The sequence below is a fragment of the Bufo bufo genome, chromosome 8 (genome assembly GCF_905171765.1).
Source record: "Bufo bufo chromosome 8, aBufBuf1.1, whole genome shotgun sequence".
Classification (NCBI taxonomy): domain Eukaryota; kingdom Metazoa; phylum Chordata; class Amphibia; order Anura; family Bufonidae; genus Bufo; species Bufo bufo.
This window is the reverse complement of record NC_053396.1, coordinates 106,881,486-106,900,468: the sequence shown is the minus strand read 5'-3', so window position 1 is coordinate 106,900,468 and position 18,983 is coordinate 106,881,486. Positions and strand designations below refer to the sequence as shown.

At 40.8% G+C, this 18,983-nt stretch overlaps 1 protein-coding gene across 3 annotated transcripts in view; it reads left to right on the top strand.

Annotated features, from left to right (window-relative positions):
- The window catches only part of ARHGEF9 (Cdc42 guanine nucleotide exchange factor 9), a 400,716-nt gene that overhangs the window by 277,178 nt on the left and 104,555 nt on the right, over positions 1-18,983 (top strand). For all 3 annotated transcript variants that reach the window (XM_040442123.1, XM_040442125.1, XM_040442124.1), the window contains 2 exons: positions 282-461; positions 17,129-17,320. In XM_040442123.1, coding sequence (XP_040298057.1) covers positions 282-461; positions 17,129-17,320 — 372 coding nt within the window. The remainder of the gene's footprint in view (positions 1-281; positions 462-17,128; positions 17,321-18,983) is intronic.

Here is an 18,983-nt window from a genome sequence, read left to right as displayed (position 1 = left end):
CCATCTATTCATATCGCTCCCTTCTTTGCGTTATCTCCCTAAGCTAACATGCTTTTGTTTTATGTTGTGCTGCTGCCTGGCATCTGATTTGCATGTCACCCTGTGAATGTGCTGATTGGGATTCTAGTGGTGTGCACCAGCTTAGGCCATGCAGTACTGCGGCAATCATTCCCCCTCTACCTTCTGTTGTCTGTTGTGTGTACTTTGAAATGAATTGACATTTTCATTTATTATAATATGACACCATAAGTAACACTAACAACCCTCTTTTTTATCTGCAGCTGATCAGGGGTGGATCTATTGTAAGTGCTGAGGCAGCATGGGATCACGTCACCATGGCCAACCGGGAGTTGGCATTTAAAGCTGGAGACGTCATCAAGGTCCTGGATGCTTCCAATAAGGACTGGTGGTGGGGTCAGATAGATGATGAGGAAGGATGGTTTCCAGCCAGCTTTGTGAGGGTGAGTAACTCTACAAACTATCAATTATTTCCATAACATGCTAAAGGCCAATAATACTGAGCTACTTGTAAGCTGCAGTAATGATACTATTCCTATTAACACATGTATCAGTCTGCCTATCAGCATCACCTCCTCCAGCATTAATCATGTTAACTATAATGACATCATTTAATAGCCTCAAACCCAACAGCTGTTTCCAGTTCTGCATTGCATCAGTGAACACAAAATTATGCAGCGCTCCCCCCCCCCCAAAAAAAAAGAAAAGCAAAAAAGAAGAAGAAGCAAACAAACATGGTGAATGAAGTTTGTATCTGAACTGTGGTAAAGCTGTCGTGACTGACTGATAGAGGCTGTCATTCATGGCGATGAATGATCACAATATTTTACCAGTATTAGGCCTAATAAATGTCATATCAATTATTGGACACTAATTTTATTTTCTACTTTCTAGATTCATATTGAAGACATGAAGTAATGAAGGATCATATATGGATTAAATATATTTAAAAAGTGTATGTCGTCTATTATATATTAGATTCTTCAAAGTAGCCCACTTTTGCTTTGATGACAGGTGGCACACTGTTGGCACTCTCTCAATCTTCTCAATCTTTCAATCAGGTAGTCACCTGGAATAGTTTTAAATTAACAGGTATGCCTTGTCAAGAGTTCATTTTTGGAATTTCTTATCTTCATAATGTGTTGTGCAGAGGTAGAATTGGTGCACAGTTCCATTACCCCTATTCTACTACTGTTTTAATCCACATTATGGCAAGCACCACTCAACTAAGTATAGAGATACAACAGTCCATCATTACTTTAAGACATGGTCAGTCAGTCCAGAAGATTTCAAGAACTGTGAAGGTATCCTCAAGTGCAGTCATGAAAACTGTTCTGTCTCCATACACGTTCACACAGTGTGCAGTCTGACATTCAGCATAAACTATTCCTGTCCTCCAAATAAGAGGAATGTTCTTTGTAGTCTAACTTGTTTATTGGTAAAACAGGATTGTTGATTGGTAAAACTACAAGAATACAAATAGCATGTATAAGTATAAAGTATAGATAGCATGTACTACAACATTTGCATTAACCCTAAAGCACAGGGTAAAATAGCTGCCTGTCCATAAGATTACATGTCTAGCTAACAGTAGTAACAACTCCCTGAGTAACAATTACAACTAGCTGAATAGGTCTGAATAACATATGTCCCTGAAACAAAGGTAGATCTCTCACCAGATTTGCTTTTACAAGGATGGTGGCGTTTGAGAAGGAGATATGCAAAAGGACAGCTCTGCTAATGTGTCCTGGAGACTGGAGACTTCTCTTTCCCAGGATGCTTTGCAATCCCACAATGGAGTGCACCACCCACAATGCAGTAGTCTTTGTAACAGAAAAACAAAGTGTAATGCAACTTAACCACACTAACCACTTGAGAAATACCAAGTCTGTGGCAGAATGAACTAGAATGATTCTCTAACTCTGCTGGGCAGAACAAAGACCATCAAACACTATAATGAAACTGGCTCTCGTGAGGACTGCCCCAGGAAAGGAAGACCAAGAGTTACTTCTGCTGCAAAGGTCAGGTTCATTAGAGATACCAACCTCGGAAACCACAAAACAAAAACAGCACTTCAAATTAGAGCCTACATAAATGCTTTGTAGAGATCCAGTGTCAGATACATCACATCATCAGCTGTTCAGGGGAGACTCAGGTCTTTATGGTCAAACTGCTGCAAAAAATCCACTATTGAGAAACAACAAGAAGAAGAGAACTGCTTCGGCCAAGAAAAAACAAGAAATGGATATAAGACCAGTGGAATGCTGTAATTTTCATTCCAACCTTCATTTATTTGTAACAAACTGAAAAAGTAAGCTGATGGTTTCTACATGTGTGGTACCCACTGTGAAACATAGAGGAGGAGATGCCACAGCACTATAGAGGAGGAGATGCCACATCATTCTTCAGCTATGGTTTTCACTTAATGGGACCACAATTTGTTTTTCAACAGTACAATGACCCTAAATACACACCTCCAGGCTAAGTAAGGGCTATTTTACCAAGAAGGAAAGTGATTGAGTGCTGCATAAGATGACATGGCTTCCACAATCACCCGACCTTAACCTAATTGAGATAGTTTGGAATGAGTTGGACTGGAGAGTGAAGAAAAGGCAGGCAGCAAGTGCTCAGCATTTCTGGGAACTCCTTGAAGACTGTTGGTAAACCATTCAAGGGGACTACCTCATGAAGCTGATTGAGAGAATGCCAATAGTGTGAAAATCTGCCATCAAAGCAAAAAACATTCTGGTTTGATTAACAATTTTTTGTTCACTACTTAATAATATATGCGTCACTTCATTTTCATGTCTTCAAAGGGAATCTATACTGTACTGTATATATTTTGCATAGCTAAGTGTAATTCTAATATGTGCTAATAATATACCTGACTAACACACAGTGACACTGACTAATATTCTTCCTAACGTATACATCTTTCTCCCTGCGATGATTTATTGCACTGCTGTCTGTAAAATACATGAGAGATAAAGAGTGCGCCTGTGCCCGGGGATTTCTTTTTTACGTAGAAACATAACACTACAGATGGCTCAGTAAGTTCTGCAAAAGTAGCAGCAAGTCTCTCTGCTCACATCTCCACGTCTCCACTTTTGGTGGCAGCCGTGACCTGGTTAAGCTTCTATTTTGGCAAATCCGCAAAGAATAGGTTTCTAATTTTGGAAAGCCTTTAGAGATTTAAGCAAGGATTTCTGTATTTATACTTGTTTCCCTGTCGACATATCACATCAGCCACTTACGCTTTATTATTAAATGGTTTCATGTTGGTCCAATTCAAATTGCAGATTAGTAGATGTCATAGTCATAAAGAGTAATTCTGTAAATGTGCGATCTGCACTCCAATGTGCTGGTCTGGGTGTTCGTGTGAGAAGAGAATTTTTAGAGTATGAATATCCACGGCACTCCAGTCAAGATATATGCAATTCTTTTTAATCACCAATCTTCTTGTTTGCATCACTTATTATTCCATACAGTATTATTTATATCCAGGAGTAGAACAAAGATAATAGCCACATTGTATTCCCCGGACTCTTCGGTCTGAATTAGACCTTTATCAGCGGGATCTTATTGGTGGCAGGAGGGTGTACGCTATCTTGGATGTATCCAAGATAGCGTACACCCTCCTGCCACCAATGAGATCCTGCTGATAAAGGTCTAATTCAGACCGAAACGTCTGGGGAATACATTGAGGCTATTATCTTTGTTCTACTCCTGGATATAAATAATACTGTATGGAATAATAAGTGATGTAAACACTTCTTTGGTGATTAAAAAGAATTGCATATATCTTGACTGGAGTGCCGTGGATATTCCTACTCTCATAATCAAAAAGAGGTCAGGGTAGAGAGTAATTTTGTACAGTATATACAGTATTTGAAACCCTAAAACATAAATGCAACCCATGTTCTTTTTTCTTGCATAGAAACAACCTAATTCTTCTAAATATACTTAAAGGTGTTTTTCACCCTCTGGACCTTTCGGGGAGAAAGCCCATGGTCCCAGGTCAGCAGACTTGGGTTCCGGTTCCTTTGCTCCCTACCGCTCTGTTCCTGGTCCGTCCCTGTTGCCGCTGCCTTCCACTGGTCTCCATGTGTCAACTTCCTCTTTGACATAGGTCACGTGGCCACAGAAGTCAATTACTGGCCACAGTGATGACATGTCCCCATGTGTAATGTCAATGGGTCTCGACCTCGTGACACATGTGGAACATGTCACCGCTGCATCCAGTCATCGGCCTCAGCAGTCATGTGACATGCATCAAATAAGATGTTGATGTGCAGAGTACGGATGGAGGCGGTGTTGGAAGGGGAGTAAAGAAACTGGAAATTAGCAGTGGGAAGCAGGTAAGTATGCCTCCCCCCACAGGTCCGATGCCGTGGGGAGGTCTGCCCGAAAGGCTCCTCTGGGTGAACAACATATTTAAAAACAGAAATGTTTTACTGCAGCCCTCACTAGGACGGCTCAGTACAAAAAGATTTCACAGCTGCTATTGAGATCAAAGATAACTGTATAAATTACTGTGCAGTGAGCTCCCTCTAGTGGTGGCTTCAGGCATCCAGTTTTATAATACGATGTGTGAAGAGAAGCAAGAGATTTAGAGCTGTATAGAGGATACTTATGAATGTATTTATGGCATTTGTCTGATGTAAATACATTAAAAAAATATGGTGCTCAGAATAAGCACAATATTTATGAAGCCTTGAACCACTTTTTCTGACAGAGAAGTTGGGTAAAGTCTGTGACTGTGTGGTATACATTTTTTCATGGCTGATGGATACCAGTCAGTGGCATCTGTTAAACACATGTGCCCGGGGTTTCCTTCTCTAAAGGCATTCTGTTATGCATTCCGTCAGAGAATTGCGTTATGGTCCGTGGTAACGGAATCCATAACGCAATTCACCTTTCACCAACAAACGAAGTGTGAACGAATTTCATAAGTGGAAATTCGCTCATCTCTAGCTGCAGATTTTCCACCTGCAATGCCATTACAGAGAATCCTCAACATTTACGCCATGTGTGCCCCCCCAATGGTTAATTTGCTTAGTAAAAACACACTCATAAATGAGAAGCAATAGGTGTCCTTTTCATAAGGTTACTCCCACGTCTCACATCTTGATTTATTATATTCTAAAAATAACCAGTGCTTCCTTTCCCCCCAAACTATAGCTCAATTCCCCTGCAGTCTTGTGAAATCTAGCGCTCACTGTGAAAGGACAGCTGGCTCTTTGCTGTTATAACGACACTGTAATTAGCATGTAGGAAAAAATGCTCATTATTTATGAAGAAATGCCAGAACAGCCAATAGAAAAGAAAAGACGCTGGAAGAAGTGTGTGATATTTCCCTACTTTCTGAACACTGAAAACCAGTTCAATGCAAATCCTAAAGGGATTATCTGAGATTGGAAAAGGAGCCTGGGCTGCAAAACCAAGCAAGAACCTCGGACAAAAATGGCGCTGTTCTCTAGAAAAAAAATCTGACCAATTTCCTATCTGAGACAACTGCTTTATAGATATAGTAATGTATGCCTTTTCTTTTGAACCCCACACTAAGCGGCATATTTGTAAAAATTCATATCCAAATTTTATTCTGAAATAGTCCAATGATTCATTTATTTTGTCAACACAAGAGATGAGTGAACCAGACAAGATTTGTTTGAAGTTCACCTAACTTTTTGAAAAGTTCAGGCATGATGAGCACCTGGCCTACAATAGTACACACACGTACTCGGCGTACTTGGTGCATCACCTTAACTATAATACTGTGCACACATACACAGCTAATTGGCATAGTACGGGCATCGCCTGGTCTACAATACTGCACACTCGTACTTAGTGTCCTATGAGCTCTCCATGATGAAAAAGAGTACCCCTTAGACAATAAATACTGTATATATTATTGAGAAGCACGCATCTCTATACTAGGTGCTCTCTCTCTCTCTTTCTCTCACCCAAGATGAATCTCAAAAAAATTTGGGTTAGGGTACTTTCACACTAGCGTTATTCTTTTCCTGTATTGAAATCTGGTAAAGGGTCTCAATACCGGAAAAAAATGCTTCAGTTTTGTCCTAATGCATTCTGAATGGAAAGCAATCTATTCAGTATGCATCAGGATGTCTTCCGTTCTGTCCCTTGTATGGTATTTTTTCTTGCAAAAATTTCAGAACACTACCGCACTTGCCGGATCCGGCATTAATTTCCATTGAAATGTATTAATGCTGGATCTGGTACCAAGTGTTCCCGGAAATTGCCGCATGGCCGGATCCGGTTTTCGGGTCTGCACATGCGCAGTTCTTTCTAGCTTTGAATTTTTTTTAGACCGGATCTGTTATTCCGGATGATACCGGAAAGACGGATTTGGTAATTCAATAAATAAGTCTACAGGATCTGGATCCGGGGAAAAAAAGATATCCGTTTGTATACGGATTTCCGGATCCGGCAGGCAGTTCCAGCAACGGAACTGCCTGACAGATTCTAACGAGGCTAGTGTGAAAGTACTCTCAAACTGAATCTGAATGTTTTGAGAACACTGGTCTAAAACTAAATATGAGAAAGGTGTACATGGACAAGTGGTAAACCTTGCATGCTTTGGCACATTTTTCATGTGCCACAGTGCCCCTATTACCATGCCAGCCAAAATGCACCTATAATATTACTAACCTGTAACAGTACCACCATATCAGAACTGGACCTCAACTGCCCCCCCCATAATGAAGCCAACTTGTAACAGGAGAAATAATAGAAAATCTTCAACAGGAAAAATGTAAGCTGCCTCAGATATAGCAGGACCCACTGTGAAATTATGTAAAACAGTAGATTAAAAATATCTAACATAGGAACATAGTTTATAAGGCCGAAAAAATACATCTGTCCAGTCCATTCAGTTCGGCCTGTTATCCAGAGGAAGGGGGAAAAAAAGTGTGAGGTCGAAGCCAATTTTCCCCACTTAACCCCTTAGTCACCACCCATACGTGCCATTTATGGATGCACTTCAGCCCAAGTTAGCGCTTAAATCAAGTTCTGGAGCTCCCTGCCCGCAGTTACCAGAGGTAGCTGAGTGCTCAGGGCAGTGATCAGAGACCAAGACAAGCGGTCTCTGATCACGTGATCGCCGCGATACACTGCCACCGGAAAGCCTCCGGTGCAGTGATTGGGTCCCCAGCTTCCCCATAAGGGAAAGCTGGGTCCCGATCCTCACCCCCACCCCCCTGCCCACAAGAAAGAAGGCAGTGGCGGCCGGCACATGCGCACACTGTAAGCCGGCCGCCGCCGCACCCGCCCCTGCACAAGAGTAATAATGATGAATAGGGTGCTGCCAGAAATATAGCCCCAAATACATTTAAATAAAGGGCAGCAGCCCCCCCCCCCCCACTCAGTGTAAAAAAAAATATATACAAAATGGCGCAGACATGCGCACTGGTTACTGTGCTGAAGATCTGCCTTAGAAACATAGAATGTGTCGGCAGATAAGAACCATTTGGCCCATCTAGTCTGCCCAATATACTGAATACTATGAATAGCCCTTGGCCCTATCTTATATGAAGGATGGCCTTATGCCTATCCCATGCATGCTTAAACTCCTTCACTGTATTTGCAGCTACCACTTCTGCAGTAGGCTATTCCATGCATCCACTACTCTCTCAGTAAAGTAATACTTCCTGATACTACTTTTAAACCTTTGCCCCTCTAATTTAAAACTATGTCCTCTTGTAGCAGTTTTTCTTCTTTTAAATATTCTCTCCTCTTTTACCTTGTTGATTCCCTTTATGTATTTAAAAGTTTCTATCATATCCCCTCTGTCTCGTCTTTCTTCCAAGCTATACATGTTAAGGTCCTTTAATCTTTCCTGGTAAGTTTTATCCTGCAATCCATGTACTAGATTAGTAGCTCTTCTCTGAACTTTCTCCAAAGTATCAATATCCTTCTGGAGATATGGTCTCCAGTACTGCGCACAATACTCCAAATGAGGTCTCACTAGTGCTCTGTAGAGGGCATGAGCACCTCCCTCTTTCTACTGGTAATGCCTCTCCCTATACACCCAAGCATTCTGCTGGCATTTCCTGCTGCTCTATGACATTGTCTGCCTACCTTTAAGTCTTCTGAAATAATGACCCCTAAATCCCTTTCCTCAGATACTGAGGTTAGGACTGTATCACTGATTTTATATTCTGCTCTTGGGTTTTTACGCCCCAGGTGCATTATCTTGCACTTATCAACATAAAATTTTAGTTGCCAGATTTTTGACCATTCCTCTAGTTTTCCTAAATCCTTTTCCATTTGGTGTATCCCTCCAGGAACATCAACCCTGTTACAAATCTTTGTGTCATCAGCAAAAGGATACACCTTACCATCGAGGCCTTCTGCAATTTCGCTGATAAAGATATTAAACAATATGGGTCCCAGAACAGATCCCTGAGGTACCCCACTGGTAACAAGACTATGGTCTGAATATACTCCATTGACTACAACCCTCTGTTGTCTGTCCCTCAGCCACTGCCTAATCCATTCAACAATATGGGAGTCCACACACAAAGACTGCAATTTATTGATAAGACTTCTATGTGGGACAGTATCAAAAGCCTTACTAAAGTCCAGATAAGCGATGTCTACTGCACCTCCACCATCTATTATTTTAGTCACCCAATCAAAAAAATCAATAAGATTAGTTTGACATGATCTCCCTGAAGTAAACCCATGCTGTTTTTCATCTTTAAATCCATGGGATTTTAGATGTTCCACAATCCTCTCCTTAAGTATGGTTTCCATTAATTTCCCCACTATTGATGTCAGGCTTACTGACCTATAGTTGCCCGATTCCTCCCTACTACCTTTCTTGTGAATGGGCACAAGATTTGCCAATTTCCAATCTCCTGGGACGACTCCTGTTGGCAGTGATTGGCTAAATAAATCTGTTAATGGTTTTGTTTGTTAAGTATTCATTGAGGCAGTCAGCTAGTTTTTTATCTTCTTCCATATACCTTTCTTCTTTTGTTTTTAATTTGGTAATTCCTTGTTTTAGTTTCCTTTTTTCATTTATGTATCTGAAGAATGTCTTATCGTCTTTTTTCACTGACTGAGCTAATTTCTCTTCTGCCTGTGCTTTAGAAGCTCTTATAACTTGTTTGGCCTCTCATCCTCGTTTTTGTTTTTTTTATAATTACTAAATGCTGTCTTTTTGTTTTTAATGATTTTGGCCACTTCTGCTGAATACCACAGTGGTCTCTTCCTTTTTTTGCTTTTACTGACAAGCCTAATGCAATTTTCTGTTGCCTTTAATAGTGAAACTTTTAAGTAGTCCCATTTCTCCTGGACTCCATTGAAACTGTTCCAATCTGATAGGGACTCATATGCCACTAATCTAATTTTAGAAAAGTCAGTTTTTCTAAAATCTAAAACTTTTGTTTTTGTGTGTTGTGACTCAGTCACTGTACTTATAGTAAACCACACTGACTGGTGATCACTAGATCCCAAGCTTTCCCCTACAGTAATATCAGATACCAAATTCCCATTTGTGAATACTAAATCTAAAATGGCCTTCTTCCGGGTTGGCTCCTCAACTACTTGCTGTAGAGATAATCCCAGTAGGGAATTTAGAATATCTGCACTCCTGGCAGAACTAGCTATTTTGGTTTTCCAGTTTACATCAGGAAGATTAAAGTCTCTCATAATGATAACTTCCCCCTTCAATGTCATTTTAGCTATTTCCTCAACTAGTAGATCATCTAATTCTTTGACTTGGCTAGGTGGTCTATATATCACACCTACACGAGTTACCTTATGATTATCAAGCTGCAAGGTAACCCAAACTGACTTGCTAACTTGTATCAAATTAGATTTCATGCTATCTTTCACATACAGGACCAACCCTCCCCCTTCTTGCCTTCTCTGTCTTTCCTGTATAGGGAGAACCCTGGTATTGTTATATCCCAGTCATTACTCCCATTGAACCACGTCTCAGTAACAGCCACTAAATCTATATTCTCAGATGCCATTATAGCCTCAAATTCATTGATCTTATTCCCTAAACTGCAAGCATTTGTAGACAAGAATCTGAGCTTGTCATTTCTTAACCTTTGTGCTACTGGCATCTTCTGGCATTGTTCTGGGGGGCAGTCGGACTGCTGGATTATCATTCTTTTTCCCCCCTTTCCTAGTTTAAATGCTCCTTACCAAATACTTGGAACTGTTCACTGAGGACATTCGTTCCCTTGAGAGAAAGATGCAAACCATCTTTCTTGTACAGTTCTTTTCCATTCCAACGAGAGCTAACATGAGACACAAAGCCAAACCCTTGGTTCAGACACCATTCACCAAGCCATACATTGAATTCCTGTCATGCTGAAGGTTATGCACAGGCAAAACTGCAGAGAATGAAACAGTTGATGCAACCTCCCGTATATCATTTCCAAGTGTGTGAAAAGCTTCCTTCACCTTTGAAACCTCATTGCAAGACAGATCATTTGTCCCAAGATGGACAATAACATCCACCTCTCTTTCCTGCTTTGCTTGCCTAACAATATTAAGGATCCGTAGTCTATCCCTGCTAGCGGTAGCACCAGGTAGGCATCTAACAACACCATTTTCCTCAAACTTTACACCTCTTATGATGGAATCGCCCACCAACAGCTGCTTACTATCAGTCCTCACCTTCTCCTTTTTGTCTTTGGCTGCAGTCTTGCATACTTTAGGCATGGGAGATGATTGTTTCTCACCCACTGTGCTTGAGCCATCCTCCATGTTGCTCTTGTACTCTGAAAGTGCTGCAAATGAATTATGGAGAGTCACAAACTGTGGGACATGTCTTCTATCAACAACTATCAGTCTACCAGAACCTGCAGTAACCCATCTTCCATTTCTAGGGGGCCTCTGTGGCAGTGGCATTGCAACGTTCTCAGACTGAGTTTGTTTAACGGTTAATTTACAAATCTCAGATTTTAAAAAAGCAATTTCCTGCTGCATTATGGAGAGCTGTCTACAGATCAGACAGCATCCAAAACTCTGAAGAGTGGAACCTAAAATAAAAGCACAACAATTCCTGCACAGAACCAGGTCTGCCATATCAAAGAGGGAAAAGATTATAAACAAACAAATCTTACTTGTTTAGATTGTATCCACCTCCAGATTAACTCCTGAGTATCTCCAATGCACTTATAAAAATCAGCACTTGGAAAAAGCAGCAAGCTATAATTAGGCAAGCTAATACTATGTGGCTATATATACACACACTCCCACAAAAGCTCCTCCCCCAACAACAAATGTAACACCTTAATCACCTAGGCTAATTTGCAATCAGACAATAGTGATAACCTGTCTAACAAATTCCTCACCTGTTTTGAAACAGTGTCTGAGTATCCACCAGAAACACTGCTGAAGTTCTGCTGTTTTGAAACAGTGTCTGAGTATCCACCAGAAACACTGCTGAAGTTCTGCTGTTTTGAAACAGTGTCTGAGTATCCACCAGAAACACAGCTGAAGTTCTGCTACAGTGGAAAAGCTCTGAGTTAGTCTAAGTTAGTCTCCTGAATATCTCAAATGCACTTATAAAAATCAGCACTTGGAAAAAGCAGCAAGCCTTCAGCACAGTAACCATCAGGGACCAATATTAATGGTCCCTGATCATGTGGTCTCCATGATAAACCTATCATGGAGATCACATCCATTATGTTTACTAAACACAGCTAGGACATGGGCTGAGTTTCTCTCTCCCCTTAGTGCAGTTGTTCTGTGAGGAGAGAGAGAGAGAGATCAGACTTCTGTCTTGGCTGTGCGATTTACTGTTAAAAAAATATAAATAAATTGATAAACTGTCCGTCCAAAACTGGCGGTCAGTGTGTCCGTAATTTGGCTTCCGTAATTAGGTGTCCGACATTAGATGTCTATTAGTCAATTATTTTCATTAGGGACCCTGTGTCCGTCTTTTACTGGCGGTCAGTGGGTGTCAGTCAGTGGGTGTCCGTCAGTGGGTGCTCATCAGTGGGTGTACGTCATTAGGCGTCCGTCATTAAATGTCTATTAGTGACGGTCAATTATTTTCATTAGGGACCCTGTGTCAGTCTGTTACTGGCGGTCAGTGGGTGTCCGTCAGTGGGTGTCCGTCACTAGTCTATTAGGGACGTCAGTTATTTTAATTTCTGTCTGAGCTTTTTATAAAAAAATGGCTCACCTCATCTCATTCTCAACCCAGCGGTCCCTTCCCTTCTACTATATGGGTTCCTGCCACTTCATTTTCCTCCCAAGTACCCCAATTTTTATCCACTCCCCAAATTAATGTGGATTTCACCAATTTTACCCTTTATGATTTTTTTCATTTATTTGTGGACAATAAAGTCCTTGAGTTAATTGTGCAGCAAACTAATCTGTACACCATGCAGTTTGCTGTACAAAAGCCCGCGTCTATCTATACAAGACGGTGGACCCCCACAAGTGTCCCTGAAAAAAAAAATTTTTGGAGCTTATCCTGGACATGGGCATTGTACAAAAAACATCTGTCCAATCGTATTGGGCTGTGAGTACTGTCTACTCAACCCCTGTGTTTGCAGCAGTTATGTCCCAAAACCGCTATGAAGTCCTAATGCAGTTTATACATTTTTCGGACAATTCCCAAGTCCACCCCAGAACTGACCCAGCCTACGACTGCCTAAATAAATTGAGACCCCTTATTTCCCTCCTTACAGATTTATTCTTAAAATTATGTACCCCTGAAATAAATCTATCTGTTGATTAATGCCTTTTAAGTTTTAAAGTTCGCCTTTCCTTCCGTCAGTTTATTCCCTCCAAGCATGCCAGATATGGGTTAAAATTATACAAGGTGTGCGAGAGCACAACCGGCTACACCTGCGGTCTGTCTGTTTATGAGGGCAGAGACTCCCAACTTAACCCCCAGGCTGCCCCGAAAATATTGGGACATCGGGAAAAATTGTGTGGGATCTGTTGGCGCCATTCCTACACAAAGGGTACCACGTGTACACGTATAATGTTTATAGCAGTATACCCCTTTTTAAATCCCTCCATGCTGCAAACACAGGGGCTTGTGGGACAGTGCGCAAAAATAGATTGGGATACCCACAACCGCTGGTGTCCAAGCGTTTGGAGAAAGGAGCATCCTTCGCCCGTGCAAGTGACCAGCTGCTTGCAGTGAACTGGAAGGACAGGAAGGATGTCTACATGCTGACCACCGTGCACGCAGACACCACAGTAGCAGTTAGGGAGACGGGGCTACTGCGGACAAACACAAATCGGTCTGTGTGACAGACTACAATAAATTTATGGGAGGTGCAGACCTCTCGGACAAGGTGCTTCAACCCTACCTGGTGAAGCGAAAAAACAGGGCCTGGTATAAAAATGTAGCAATCTACCTCATTCACATTGCTACCTATAATAGTTTTGTTTTATTTAAAAAGTCCCAAGGAACCCTCAACTTCCTTGAGTTCCAGGAGAAGGTGGTTGAGAGTCTCCTGTTTGAGTCCCCCGCACCTGGGCAAGCCTTTGAATCTGAGGATGTTCGAAGGCTTTCAGAACGCCACTTCCCTCACCCCGTCCCTGCCACTACCAGCAAGAAATATCCTCAGAAACGATGCCGGGTGTGTAGCAAACACGGAAGGAGGAGGGACATCCGAATTTACTGCCCCAATTGCCCATCACAACCAGGCCTCTGCAATTACCCCTGTTTTGAGATGTACCATACGGTTGCTAATTATTAATTTTATTTAATACCAAAAAGGGTGGGTCGGGGGGCTTTACAGTAAATCAATTTATTCTCTTTTTCTGTTTAGTTTGTGGGCTTTCCAGAGAGGGAGGGATCCTTTTGGGATGGGTTGTGGAGCTAGACATTGAAACAAATTTTACATTTTCTGATTTGTTTTCTTAATTTTCCTGATTTCATTTTTTTATGACTATGTCCTGCCACACAAAGCTGTTAATTCCATTCGCATTACTATATCATGATATTGGCATGATATTTCTTTATTTGGAGGATCTCTAATGATTGAGTTGTTCCTCACCAGTACGCTAAGGGCTTTATTAAGAATTTATTTTTTGTGGACACCCCACAACACGTCTAGAAATATTGACATCATTTTGGAAATGAGTGATCCATTACTGTTCCTACAGACGGTTCTGGACACTGTCCTTTTAAATATTCTAAGCACTGCGTCACTTAGCAAGTTTGTCTCTCATATAGGGATTGATGGGGCTAAAGAGACGTTGTACGACCAGTCATTGTCCTTGAATGCCAGCTTGTCATTACAGCCCTATCGGTGTTCTTGTATCTTGTGAACAAACTGGAATTTCCAACATAGTTGGAGACATTTTGCTCTGTGTGGCGGATTTCTAAAACAGTAACAGGGTTACCCATCTAAAAAAAAAAAAATCTCCAATTTCCTGTGAAATTTGAATAAAACCATATATACTCATTATTTCATCCTATAATAATTTTGCACTCAGCATGCTTACTACACCACTAGATGCATGCTTTAAGGGATCTAGTTTTTAAAATGGTGTCATTTATAAGGGTTTTCTATAATTTTGCAGCTCAACGCCATTACATGTGTGCAATGGGGCCTGAACCATTTTCAGTTTATTATCTGAAAGGCCCCAGGTGCTCCTTTATGTTTGGGCCCTGCCGTGTGTCAAGACATAAGATTAGGGCCATAATGGGGGTATTTTTGACGACAGGAGAAATGGGGTGATACATTTTGGGGTGTACTTCTTCATTTTCATGTGCTCTGTAGAAAAAAATCGGTCTTTAAATTGACACTTTTGTGTAAAAAATGAAAAAAAAAAAAGATTTCCCGCCTGCTTAGCATTCATTTCTACTAAAACTAGGGGGTCTAAACACTCACTACACCCCTAGATAAATGCCTTAGGGTGTCTATTTTTTTAAAATGGGGTCCATTATGGGAGTTTTCTATTGTTTTGGCAGCTCAACACCATTACAAGTGTGCAATGGGGCCTAAAACATTTTCAAGCAAATTTTGTGTTCTGAAAGCCACTGGGTGCTCCTCTATGTTTGGGCCCTGCTGTGTGTCAAGACATAAGATTAGGGCCACAATTGAAGACAGGAGAAATGGGGTGATACATTTTGGGGTGTACGTCTTCATTTTCACGTGCTTTGTAGAAAAAAACTGTCTTTAAATTGACACTTTTGTGTAAAAAATGTTTGTGTTTTTACCTGCTTAGCATATATATTTTTTTATAATGACTAGGAGGTTAAAAAACTCATTACACCCATAGATGAATACGTTAAGGGGTCTAGTTTTACAAATGGGGTAACTTTTGGGGGGGTTCTATTTTTCTGACACTTCTAAGCCCCCGCAAACTTGGCTTGTTGTGCAAAAAAGAATGTACTTCAAAAATGTAAAAATTTATGTTAAAATGGTAAATCTTCTAAATTTTAAAAAAATAAGTGCAGCCAAAATAAAGTAAAGATGTGGAAATATATTTCTGATACAAATATTGAATAGTATTTATGTATGTATGTTAAATATTGCAGTTGAAAATAGGAAAATATGCAAATTTTTAAAAATTTTCATCGTTTTTCAAGTTTTTTTTAATAAAGATACGCATATTTTATCGGTAAAATTTTACCACCTCAGTAAAGTACAATATGTGGCGAGAAAACAATGTCAGAATTACTTTGATGTGTAAAACCTTTACGAAGTTATTCTCTGCTAAATTCACATATGTCAGATTTCCAAAATCTGGCTTGGTAATTAAGGCCCAAACAGGCTTGGTCACTAAGGGGTTAAGGGGAAAAAAATTCCTTCCCGACTCCAATCAGGCAATCAGAATTACTCCCTGGATACCCATCTCTAGTAGCAATAGCCTGTAATATTACACTCCAGAAATACATCCAGGCCCCTCTTGAACTATTTTAGTGAACTCACCATCACCACCTCCTCAGGCAGAGAGTTCCATAGTCTCACTGCACTGCTAAAAATCTAGAGGGGGAAAAATGCTTAAATAAAAAAGAAAACCATCTTAGCTGTATTTCAGGATGGATCTATAGCACTCAGCTTGACGTTTCTTGACCTCTAGCCCTGAGGTTTGGCATTGCACTAGTGCGCTATTGTACACTGCGAGTGGGTTTGGCAGGAATGTGCATCGAGGATTGGTCTGGCCTTGTTTTTAAAGAAAAGGATCAATTGTTCCCTCCTTAGACTAAGACTACTGAATATTCAAGATTCCCCATTAAGAGTGTTTCAGCCAACCAGGCAGTTGAATTAATAGTAGAAGATGCAGCAGAGCTTGTTAAAGAGGAAAGAATGAAAGAAACGGCTCATTATGTAGTGGGAAGAAGACGGTTCACAGAATGACTTAAGTTGTGCATTTAGTAAGTTTTAAAGGAGCATTGATCTTCTCTTGGAAAGCTTTCTCTACACTTGTATTCCATGCCAAAATCACACTGTACAAACTGAAATGATAACAGATAGTTTTCTTATTTTTGTTGGCCTTTGTAAGTCTGAAAGCAGTTAGTTTTGAGTGCTTTGGGGCATGGGGCAAGGTTCCTCCCCACTCACACTTACCTGCTGTTTGAGTCAGTTTCTGCTTTTTTTCACCACAAAATACCACTGGAAAAGTGTCGATTCTTACTGTAGAGCCATATTCCTAACCCAATCACTCTGCTAAGACATGGATTTTCAGGTCTTATTCACTTTGGGCTTATGCCCATGTAGACCACTGTGCACAAATCCTATACAATAGAACAAGAAATCCTACAATTTTGTGCTATGAATTCATACAGGACCATACAGTACCATATTACAAAGGTATTTCCCTTGAAGCAACGCTTCTAGGGTAGAACATCTTCATTATTTGGTACATAACGACGCTTTAGGTGCAAAGTTTATAAAAGAGTTTCTATTATAATTGACTCCTATGTAAGTGGTTCTGGACTAGATTCTTATAACTAGGGCATTGATCATGGGGCAAATTTTATTTTCCCTTTAGTACATCCGTTAAAGATGTCTATAGTAATGGCTTTTACATATGGCAATGCTGTAAGATCTGGCCCTGTATGGCCAAACTGTGTGATCCTGTAATGTAAATTCAACCCTACTTCATCTTCCTATTTTATTGACACACTTATTTTGCTTTGAAGCTCTGGGTAAACCAAGAAGATGGAGTGGAAGAAGGCACCAGCGAAGTACAGAATGGACATCTGGACCCATCTTCCGACTGCCTATGTATTGGCAGGACACTGCAGAACCGGGATCAGATGAGAGCCAATGTCATCAATGAAATCATGAGCACAGAACGCCACTACATCAAGCACTTGAAAGATATATGTGAGGTAAGGCTTTTCAAGTCTTCATCTAATGTGGCCATATTTATTCTATCACATACAGTGCGTTAAACATACACCATGGTGGAGGCTTTTAGTTCCAGTGGTGATTAAAATGCTTCACAAAACATCTCACTGGGTTTCTCCATTTCCTAAGCAGAGCACCACTGTGCATCAGATGGAACCAGTCAGTCATATTGAGTAGGTGTTATCTCATGCATCACTTCATATTTGCTGGCTTTTCGATTTTCCTTCCTTTCCAGGTCTCCCGTTTTGAGGATAACGTGATATTGGTCATTGCTGTTCTCTTTCTGTCTGCTTTTTTTGAATATATACATTAATTTAGTCTTTTTTTTTTGTTAACCTTTGGAATCTCGTCACTCACAGCTTAAAATATAATGAGCTCACTCAGCTCAGCCCTTCTTGGAATAAATACACTAAATCCCAAAAGACTTAAACTGTGAAGCCTTCCTGTTAGGTTGTTTAAAACTGGCCCAGTTTCTGCTGATAAGGCAAATTCAATCAAATTAAAGTGGGATCTTTGATGCTGTTTGCTTTACGACTACCCCTGGGACCTTGTGCTCAATTTGAAGGCACTTTGCTCATTTAATATAGGTTGTTACGCTGGCAATAAATATGGATTTAATATGTTCCATCACCAATGCTGTCTACCAGCTGTGCTGATACTCGATGCCAACCATTGTTTTTAAAGAATACTGAAGGAGGCTACTAGACTGAGCACATCCCTTCTACCATACGGTACATATACTTGGCAGACAAACACCTTCACACACTATGGCCAATACCATAGGAAGACAATGAATGTGAGTATAACTGATAATGTAGACAACAAAACAGGATTCATACCCATTGCCCTAGTTCTCACAGGCTGTAGCGACATGTAACATACTTGCCTCCTGCTTGACCACTACTTCTTGTGGGGCGAGAAACAGAAAAAAATAAGAAAATAATGGCAGTGATGGATCCTGAAAGACAAAATGGAACAATCCCCAGTTGACCCAATTGACTATAATGGAGTCTGTCAGCTGTCCATCGTGATTTCTATCATTTTTACGATGTTGGACTCATTTTTCCAGCTTTTTTAATGAAATCTGCAATGAAGGCAGATTTGAAACTAGCCTTAAAGGCTGTGTACACCTTTGTGGGCAATTTTTATTATTATAATTGCATTGTACTCATTTTAAGCTAAAAATATATTTTTTTAAATTGGTCTTTATTCAAAATATAGCTTCCTTTTTTTCTGTACATAGATGACATGCTCTAGTAGCACCTTTTGGATTTTATCTTTTCCGTCAGACCAGGAGCAGACGGACTCCTTATCTCTGCTCTCTGACATCATAAACACTCCAATACTCAGTTTTTATCTTAGTGATAAGAATGTGGCTTAACCCCTTAGGGACCCATGACGTATCGGTACGGCATGGTTCCCGAGTCCTTAAGGACCCATGACGTACCGGTACGTCATGTGTTCCGATCACCGCCACCCGGCGGGCGGTGATCGGAACAAGGTGCCTGCTCAAATCATTGAGCAGGCACCTCGGCTAAATGCGCGGGCGGGTCCCGTGACCCCCCATGTCGGCGATCGCCGCAAACCGCAGGTCAATTCAGACCTGCGGTTTGCGGCTTTTACCTGGTGCGGCGGTGGTGCCAT